We start from the raw sequence: 10,271 nt of genomic DNA, 5'->3' as shown, positions 1-10,271 counted from the left end.
CTCAAAAGTAAAGGTTCGCTTGAGAGTGAATTTCAGTTTGATTTTGTTGTCCTTGCTTGAATCTGGTTCATAGCCATGTATGTTAATAGATTGAGAGTTTTCGTATGTACCATGTATACCCTCTTGGCTTGGTTCATACTGACACCCAGTGAAATATCATTCAGACATGTTGCAAATTCCACACAAGTTTGTATACTGATAGAATATTCCAAACTTTGAAAAATTTTATGCAATACGCCTAAAATTGAAACTTTACTTCTCATAAGTACCTCATAAGAGTAAAACCTGATTGAGCTTTTTTGCTCATAGCCAACAAATGCTTTTGCTGACATGTATATGTCACGACAAAATAGAATCGACCTTGTCAATCATTTACAGATAATTGACCTTGTCAAACGGTACCCTGTATTGATAATTAGAAGAGTAAAACCTAATGGAGCTTTTGGGCTCATAGCGAACAGATACTTCTACTAACATGTATACGTCATAGCAAAATAGAATCAACTGTGTCAATCATTTACAAATAATTGGCCTTGTCAAATGGTACCCTATATTGAGAATTAGAAAAGTACCTGAAATTGAAGTATCTCTTAATTGCACTCCCAAAGCGTACTTTAAATTGTCAAATGCAGCCTTGTAGTAGGTATTCTTGCCTTTATTGGTTTTGTCCTTGACATGCCCTCTTGTCTGCCAAGGCTTAAATCATTGTCCATGCTTCACCATGTACAATTGTCTTGATTGACCTAAGCTCAAAACTACTTTACCCAGGAGCCATGCCCTAGCAAAAACTCAAGCCTAAAACTTGGAGATGGAAAAAAAGATACTCCCGTTGGCTTCTTGATCTATAGCAAATAATCGGCCATGCCAAGAATTTGCCTCCTTTGTCAAGCAAAGGCATGAGAGAAAAAGCTTTGCCTTGCGAGCAAGAGGCCTTGCCTTGCCTTACCTTACTGGAGTTGAGATACAGTTGGATGATTTACCAACTATTGCCGATTATTCTTGACCGCCTTGGAGCAAGATATTTCTCCTAGAGATTATGAAGCCTTGCCAGTCGTCCCTGGTTTTGCATGATAAAGCTTAGATTAATCTCCAACCTTCTAGCCTAGATCGGGGTGTTATTGTCGTTGTTAGATACTCATGCCCATTCAATTTGTGAAATTTAATATGCAAAATTTAAACTCTACTTAATACTTACTTCCCGTCTCAAAAAACGCCCAATTGCTGCAGATCTTTTGCTTGTACAACTTTGATTTTGACGCTTCAAATTCTCCAAGAACTTTGCCCAATCTTGAGCCCCTTTACAAGCTAATTCTGATGTCGAACTTTATCCGCCACCAATCTATATTTTGTAGAACCCGATCCATGCATGCAAGATTCGTCGACATGTGCCATGAGACTTGGGACATGGGACATCCCCTCACAATTTGGGAGGGGTGCCCCCCTTTTGCGTTGCCCTCATGATTAAAAAAAAACAAGAACCTACACAAGATATGGCATATAGAGAAGTGGAAAGATCAAGATGAGGATGAGTCTACTTGGGAACACCGTAGTGCTATTACGAAGAGATATCCCCATCTTGTTTTTGTGGATGAAAACCCTTTTGAAGGGAATGGTGTTATGTTACATAGCCACTAGGGGGCTATTTGAGATTGACTGAGAATCAAGTGTGCCAGCAAGAGAGTGGCGGTGTGTATGTATCTGTTTCTAGGGGGGAGGAAAATTCACTCCCTCTATAGTTGAGTGAAGAGCCATGCCTCAACCCTCTCCTTGGCTTTTGGGATCCTTTGTCTTATGGGAGTCTAAAGTCAACGCAAAAAACCGGTAAGCTAACACCATTATGGTAACTTAGTGTATTTTTTGAAGGACACAACTTGATCAAAATATTCAAAAATGGATATATACCTAGCAAAAAGCAACCATGATGGTGTAGGGAATGGTCACTGAGTGACCATTCCTTGTAATATTGCAACCGCATGGTGACCCGCGGAGGCAGGGAGCCATTGGCGGGAGCAGTATTGCAAAGGGAACGGTCATTCAAGGACCATTCCCGGCCTTCACAGTCGGGGGAGTGGGGCTAACAAAATTGATGGATTATAGGGGTGACAACAGTGTGGTCTCTGTTCGACTGCAAGGGGTGCCAACAAGTCTGCAAACAAATTATGAGCACTGAGTTGGCTGCAATTCCTGCTTACTGACTTGGCATACATTTCTTAGATGCTAGTGTATTTGTTTCCCACTGCTAATGTGACTGGCATCCGTCGCCTGCAAGCTAGTTTATGGTGTAGAAGGTTAAGCAGATAAACGGTGATGATCGCTTGTCCCGCGACCCCTGATTGTGAAGGAAAGTTCAAAGAATCATGTTGTGGCATATTTGTCAAAAGTAATGCCACAATTCCGCCATCAGATTTTGGGAAGAGATCCCCTCCCTCCACGGCTTGCAGATCCTTGTTGTAGCGTAAGTTTCCAAGTTGAACATAAAAGGTATAGGTATAGTTACATTCGACCTTAATTTTCAAGTCCAAAATTTGAGAACCATAGTGCACACCATCCTCTTGTGTGTACAACCTTGCAACACAAAATAATCGCGAGAGAGAGAGAGAGAGAGAGAGAGAGAGAGAGAGAGAGAGAGAGAGAGAGAGAGAGAGAGAGAGAGAGAGAGAGAGAGAGAGAGAGAGAGAGAGAGAGAGAGAGAGAGAGAGAGAGAGAGAGAGAGAGAGAGAGAGAGGGAGGGAGTGTCAAAACATTTTCTTGTAACTTTGTAAGTTATACCTCTAGGGTAGAGGAGCCAGTATAGAGACACCTAACTTGGCAAGGTGGTATCATGCTTGATTTTTGGCCAAATCACACGGTTAGGGCATTGGTCAGCACCGCCACGTGTCCCTGAACATCTGGAGGTAAGATGGTGAGATGGCAGTGAAGGAAAATGGATTTCCACACAAATTCTTTGATTCCTTTGTTTAAAAAGAGAGCGTGAGTGGGGATACCAACCCCCCCCCCTTACACATTTCCACCTAGGATTCTCCCTTTGGATGATAAGTGCCCAAAAGAGAGACGACTAATGCTCTAAGTGACTCAGTTTGGGATGGGGTATGTAGCCACTCACGGGTAGACACTTGGAGGCTCCTCAGCGAGATGCTATCCCTTCACGCTATTAAGGTGCCAACCTCCAACACACGTGCTTCAACCAATGTATATTTTGAAGGCACACTGTACGAATTCCACCTGCCCTTTCACTGCGTTGCCTCCTCACGCGCTCAAGCTCTGCACAATGGGCCTCGTCTTCCCTAGCTCGCCTGTAGTCAAAGCCGAAGGTTGCCTCACGGTTCCCCCCTCTATTGTATCCCTACCTTGCCAATGATGAGGCACTGCTTGGCGCGTGCTCTGTGAAGTCCCTGCAAGAGGCCCTCTTTGCCTTACATCACTAGGTTTTTCCAGGATATCAACACCTCAAACCCATAGTAATTTGACCCAATTCTTGGCAATCCTGTCAACAGAGCTAATGAGTTCGAGAGGGATTGGATTCCACTAGCCCTTGTGCTCGAGCGGAACCTCCTATGATGGAGATCGGGGTAGATATGGTAGCCGCAGCCTCTCAATCTCATATCTGTACCGCACCCCTCTCAGCCCTTGCAGGAGAATGCCAAAAGAGTCAGCCAACAGAGAGAAACCAGGCCCGCATCTGCCGTTTGCAGGGCCAAGAGTGATTGTTGTTCTCTGCACTTTTTTGGTTTTTGAGTTGATGTGCAGTCTATTGCCTTTGACTGTAAGGTTTTCTTTCAAGACTGCTAAAAATAACTTGTGGAGCAACATGCGACAATTTACTTTGAGGTGAGGTCTCTCGAGCCTCACTCAACAATAATGGATGTTTGTGAATGTTTAGGGAGTGTTAATATGTGGAGCTTGTACAAAGATATACTTTTGAGCTGAGGACTCTCACTCAGCAATAATGGATGTATGTGAATGCTCATGTTTGAGTGCTTCTAATGTGGCCGAGATTCACCTTCGTTGAGAACTAAAATCTTTGCGAACGTTCTTGATTTGACTACAGTCTACTGCTTGAAATGTGACTGAGATTAAACTTTGGCTGAAAACCATAATGAATGGCTAATAGTGTGTGAGGCTAACAATATTTGAAGGTTGTCCCAAAGAATAAAACAAGCATTTGAAAGACAAAATGTAGCTGACTCATTGAAAGACAAAATGCATATGATGCAGTAAGACTTTGATAGTAAGGGGATATTGTATGAAGAAATGTGAATGATAAACTTTGTGTTGTCATAATAGATAGTAGTTGATGTTGTGTGAGAAATGGGGATGTATCATGTGTTAACGGGAGACATCGTTTGTTAAACATACTAACCATAAAACAAAACTTTACCTGTTGCACCTTCAATTGTTACATACAAGTACTTTTATACATCATAAAGGGCAGTTGGCATGTTAAGCATGAAACATAAACTGATTGGTAGTACTACGATTATTTCTTTGATAGAAACTAGGTATATTGCTGCAGGAGTACAACCCCAAGATTGGGAATCGCAAGTAGGAGGGATTGAGTTTTAACATGTACTGTAAAACTTGTTGAAATATCTAACCTTGATACAAAACACTGCTCCAAAAAGTTACTGCTCGCCTAGAATAGTGAAGTGCTTCAAAATTGAGCTTAAGTAATGCAGTCATTCTCGAGCTCGTTTAGCACGCAACTTTTGCATTTGATGCCGTCGCGCCAAGGCGTGATAAGGCTGATCTATCTGAAGTGGCCTCATTTGTAAGCTTTCTAATGAATCTTGTTCCCACAAGACTGATCGTAATCTTTCTTCAAAGAGCTGTTGTTGAATCTCCCAATCTTTCCTCGAAAGTTTGGCTTCCTGGGCATGGGCCTTTCTTTGTCGAGAAACCCTCTTTCTCTGCAAGTGAATGAAGTCTCTTCTTTTATTTTTCAATGCGCTTCTCCTCTTTAGCCTTGGCTATCTCTTCTTTCTTTGCATTCTTTGGTCTCATACTTTCAATGTATTGTGTAGATGTTAAAATGAGACTATTTGTGTCGTCTACAAAAGCCTCACGGCTTGACGCACACACACTTGTGACATTGGAACTCGGAGCATATCAATGATACGGTTTTGTTGAGATGTGCCTTCTTGAGTAGTTGATGTTGGACTTGCATTTGAATTTGGAAACCATGCTTCTTGATGAGCTGCCGTTGTTGGAATTTGAACCACATTAGTGACACATCTGTTTTGAGTTAGGCCTTCTTGAACAGTTGTTGTTGGAGCTGCATTTTCATTTGGAAACCTTGCTTCTTGATGACTTGTTATTGTTGGAATTCGAGCACTATCAGTGATATGTCTGGTTTGAGGTATGCTTGCTTGAAAAGTCGAAACGGGAGCTGCATTTCTATTAGGAAATTGTGCGTCTTGAACTCTTTGTACCTGAGCTGCATTTTCATTAGAAAACCGTGCATCTTGAACTTTTTGTGGCTCTACTGGCAGAGTAAGAGAACTTACCTGGTTTTCCATGTAATTCGTGGTAATTTGGTTGCGTGTTATGTCCCAATTGCACTCGTCTTCTGTGAAGAAATGTGGTTCTGAGTCGCAAGGTGTGTAGTTTGAAATTTCAGCTCCCTCCAAAAGCTGGGTGAAGCTTATTGCATGTGTCCGATTTTCTTGCTGAGAAGAAATTCAATTTTCTTTTTGGAGCTGAGATGCGAGAGTATTGAGAGCTAGTATGGCCTCAACCTCATCCTCTATGGGCTGCTCAATTGGCGTGTTGGGTACTTGTGACTCTGTCTCGTCAAGTGGACTTGTCTCCTCAACAAGGTTAATGTGATTGCAGGGCATACCTTCAAACTTAACTGCTGCAAAATCTAGTGGCCATATCCCTGTTGCTCAAAACCCTGCTGTTATGTTAGCTTCTGTTAAAGATAAACTTATTGTTGTTGCCACAATAGAAGCCAACTCTGTCTTGCTTTCTTTCTTCGAAGCTGTTCTCTGTTGCCATTTATCCCTCTCCTTCCGAAATTGTACTTTTAATGGCTTGAATACTGATACGTCCAATGGCTGAAGTTTATGTGATGTGTGGGCTGGCAGTGTGACAATATCTATGCCGCTCTCTTTTGCTTTGGCCACTACCTCAAGTGAGACATGACTTCCGTGTCCATCAAGGACCAAGAGGTGTCTGTTTTCTTTGCCTTGTAGTTAAATGGCATCATCGAAGTGTTTAAGACATTCTTGAAACAACTCTCCTGTCATCCATGCCTTTTTCTGTACAGCCATGGCGGCTCCAAGCTCACAAAACCTAATGTAGTTAGTTGTTATGCAACTGCCCTTAAAAATATAGTAAGAGGGTATTGCTTGACCAATTGCATTAACACAACATAGTACTGTCATCCACTCACGTGAATCGCATGTAACTCCATAAACTGACCTTGATCCTTTCTTGGCTAACACTTTCATACCCTTATCTCTAGATCCTTGAAATCCTGTCTCGTCTGCATTCCAAATATTTGACGGCGGGTAGTTGTGTTTTGAGTAAAGCTCTTGAAGATTTTTGTGGAATGTTTCTACTATTTGTGGCCTGAATCTGCTTGCCCTTGACTGGTCTAGGCTCTCGGTAACTCGAAAAACCAGAGTTGGGTGCCGCTTGCGAAATCCATCCCACCAGCTTCTGCCTGGAATGCCATTTGAAAAAAGTGTGTTCCTTGTTTGACAAATTTCAGCTTTGAGCTTTACATTTGCACAAAAACTCCATGACTAGAGTCACACTTTAAAAAAATCCATTGGAGCAATTCTTCTTCTTCGACGGTAGTGAGAGTGGTGGGGGGTCCTTTCCTTTTTGTTTGAGTCCTTCCCTCTTCCCAATTAGCAATTGCACCTCTGCTAATGCCAAATTGTATGGAACATTTGTTTAGAGAAAGTCCATGTTCTCGTGCATGGAGAGCTTTGGCCATATCTTCTATTGTCCATGACAGCTTAGTGCGGGCTGTTGGCCTCTTTGGTGTCTTTGGAGGATCTTCTCCTACCTCTGGAAGAGGTTGAGCTGGAGTAGTAGGTGTACTTGATCTTGAATTTTGAAATATGGCTTTTGTTATGAGAGCAAGAGGAGGATTTTTGTTTGATCTTCGATGTGATCGCTTCTTAATTCTACTGTCTTTTCTTTCAATTGGATGGTGTGGTTTTTTGATGCCAACATTTTCTTTGTCTGGTGGAGTTGTGAAAGCTACCTTCTTCATGCATTGTTTGTTGGTGATAGGACGAGGCAATCATGTACTCTTGGCTGCAGTCCTAGTACTCTTCTCTGTTGACTGCTTGTCTTGGCTCTTGGTTGCAGTCCAAGTACTCTTCTCTGTTGACTGCTGGTCTTGGCTCTTGGCTGTAGTCTTAGTACTCTTCTTTGCCATGATTTCTGCACACAGATCTGATTAAGTGAGAAATGAAGAGGGATTATTAATTGGGAAAATGCACCTATGTTAGAGTACTGAAATATTCACACATTTAATGGCTGTGGTTTTTTTAAAGTCATCAAAAGTTAATTTCAAGGTAAATATGTAATTATCAACTGGTAAACTAGAGTATTCCTAGGATGAAAAAAAGTATTAACAATAGGAATGCATACTGTCAAACCAGAGATATTAGGTCATACTGTTAAATCAGATGATTTGAAATATAGACGATTGAAAGAAACTTACATTATCAAGGAAATTATAGAAAATCGAGAATAAGTTTTGCGTATTCCTTTCAAGAGAAGCGCTTCTTTGGGACATCTTGAGTTGTCTCCGGATCTGTTGATTGCTCTTTTTTAGGGCTTGTTGTTGGTTGCTCTTTTTCAGGGCTTGCTGGTCTTTTTGTGGTTTTTGGTGTTGAAGTGCTTTCCTTGATACCAATGAAAGGTGCCTGCTTTCTTTTGGGATTTTTGCAATGGTAAATGGGTTGTACACGTACTCTTCCGCAGCAACACCCTCGACCACTGTGCTTATGTATTAAAACAGATGTGCAAAGTAGACCTTCCAACTGTGGGTGTCTTTCAACTAGGCAAGCTTAACACTCGCAGGGAGCTACATATGCCATTGAGGAGGATTTGCATAATGGGACAGTGAGGCTCGAAACTGTGAATCTGGTTTGCAGCGTAGGGATGAGAGTGTGTGTGCAAAATTGAACTTTGCTCTGGTTAAGTGATATATGCTCTGTTCATACTGGTCATGTATGCTTGCTTATGGCTGGGAAACTGGAATCTAGTAGGGATGGTGTTTTGCTGTTGCTTTGATGTTGGTCTGAGTCATGGTCAGGTTTTTTTTTGTTCTTAAAGGCTCTGCTTGAGGCTGGCATGAAATTCTCATGTTGATTCATGATTCTTAAAAGTAAATGCATCGTTCATTATTGCTGAGATGGGGGTGTGTTGTCATTGAGCAGGTGGCGAGTCACTTGGAGATGCGGAATGTAGGACTTAAGGCTGTGGAGTGCACCTGTTATGAGGCGTACGTGCGTAAAGAGGAGCAGAGTGTGTATCAAAAGTTGGAAACGTGGCCTTGAGTTGTAATTCTGAAGCATTTTCATTTTTTTAACGAGCCACGTTGTAAATTTTGCCTCTCTTTAGGCCCTTATTTTAATACTCATTGGGTCATTTATGTCTCTAACTTTTGTCTCTCTTCTAGTGCCTTGTTACTTACTGGCTCCTCTACCCTATCAATTCATGATCATGATGATGGTGGTGGGTCATTAGTGCAAACCACACATGGACTATGTTTATAGCCTTTTTCTTGTGTGCTCTTTCTTGATTTGTAAGTGTCATTTCTTTAACCATTTTGTGTCTTAGTTTTCTTTTGCTTTCTGTCTCTGAAATTCCATTGTCGCTTTGACTCTCATCTCTATCTTATGGTAGGGCGCCATGGTCAAGATTAGGGGGTGCGCGTTGTGGATGCTCGACATAGATTCCCAGCACATGAATTGGGGTTCACCAAGACTTGGCCATCAATTTCCCCTATGAACTTGGTAGTCCCCTGGATGAACTAGGGGTGAATTGAGGTTTGTGGACCTCCCTTAAGAAGCTAGTGTCAACTAGAGACGTGGGCTATGGGGATGGTGTGTGTCTCTCTCTAATAACACCCATCTTGCAAAGGTATCTGGACTTCTTTGCTTTTGAGACTGCCAAGGCATCTTTCATTGTTTGAGGTCTCTTGGGCTTGTTCCCATGACATTAACAATTATCTTCTATTCTAACTTGTTTGTTGGGATAAAGGCCTCTGCGCCTTGTCTAGCTATCCAGTTTATGGGCACTCACCCACTCATCATCACCTTATTCTTGTACATATACCAAGAATGAGGAGCTCCTCATCTTAGAGGTTGCCTCCATCCACACACCTTGCACTCCTCTTTCTTTTCCTTCATGCACGCATTCCACACTGCACAACACTCTTCAATTGGTATCAAAGCAACGACGATGATCGACGCCCGTGCAACGGCTTCCTGACAATTGGCACGGAAGTGACGAAGCTCGGCCATGGATGCTTGAGCTTGGAGGCAGGAGATATGGCACGGTGGAACTGGATCGGAGCGTTTCAGTGAGGACCTAGCAAGGATTGGGATGAGACCTCGGATCTTTGACTCTCAACGCGTGCAGCGCCCCCCCCCCCCCCTTCCTTGGAGAAGAGGGAATTTTGTGAGAATTGGGGATTTGCATGGATTTTCTAGGTTGGTGAGCACCAAATCCCTAGGTTGGTGAGCACCTTGATGCTTGGATACATAGGGAAAATCTATGAGCTTGAAGCAGATGTGTGAGATTCATTCACGCAAGGCCAACAAACTCAGAGAATCGAGCATTGCAGCGAGAATTAGTCAGTATTTCAAAAGCAAGCAAGGCAAGCAATGCTTAGGAAGGCAAGCTTGGAAGCTAGCAGCTCATATAATAGAGCTTGGAACATAAATGGTGTAGGGGAATGTGTGTGTACACACACACACACACATAAAATTGGGCAAGATTAGTGAAAGTCTTGCAGCAAGTGAGCAGCAGGTGAAGTCGAGACAGGAATCGAAGCTCAAGAATCCGAGCAGCAACTCCCGCTCCCAGTCAACGCTGAGCATTTAGATGAGAGCAAAAATCAAATGCTTGGAGATTAACCTTGAGTGGAGCTCGGGTGAAGCAGAAAGAGCAAGAGTGAGAAGGCAATTGCAGAGCATCTTGAGTCAGGCAGAGCTGCAGAACCATGCTCTTTGGAGGCGAGGTTGAAGACCTACTGAATCAAGGGCAATTTGTAGAACTTGGATAGTGTGCTACAGAAA

The 10,271-nt window shown here is 42.6% G+C and overlaps 1 protein-coding gene and 1 pseudogene across 1 annotated transcript; both read right to left on the bottom strand.

Moving 5' to 3' along the window:
* Positions 1 to 4,676: 4,676 nt before the first annotated feature.
* On the bottom strand, positions 4,677 to 6,452 carry LOC147459087 (uncharacterized; annotated as a pseudogene).
* Positions 6,453 to 6,724: 272 nt separating this feature from the next.
* On the bottom strand, positions 6,725 to 7,228 carry LOC147459086 (uncharacterized). The gene has a single exon (XM_086511541.1). It carries the CDS (start codon positions 7,226 to 7,228, stop codon positions 6,725 to 6,727), a length of 504 nt encoding a protein of 167 aa, XP_086367667.1.
* Positions 7,229 to 10,271: the final 3,043 nt, after the last annotated feature.

Source organism: Adiantum capillus-veneris, chromosome 4 (genome assembly GCF_014529385.1).
Source record: "Adiantum capillus-veneris isolate H3 chromosome 4, ASM1452938v2, whole genome shotgun sequence".
NCBI lineage: Eukaryota > Viridiplantae > Streptophyta > Polypodiopsida > Polypodiales > Pteridaceae > Adiantum > Adiantum capillus-veneris.
This window is presented reverse-complemented; position numbering and strand designations above follow the sequence as displayed.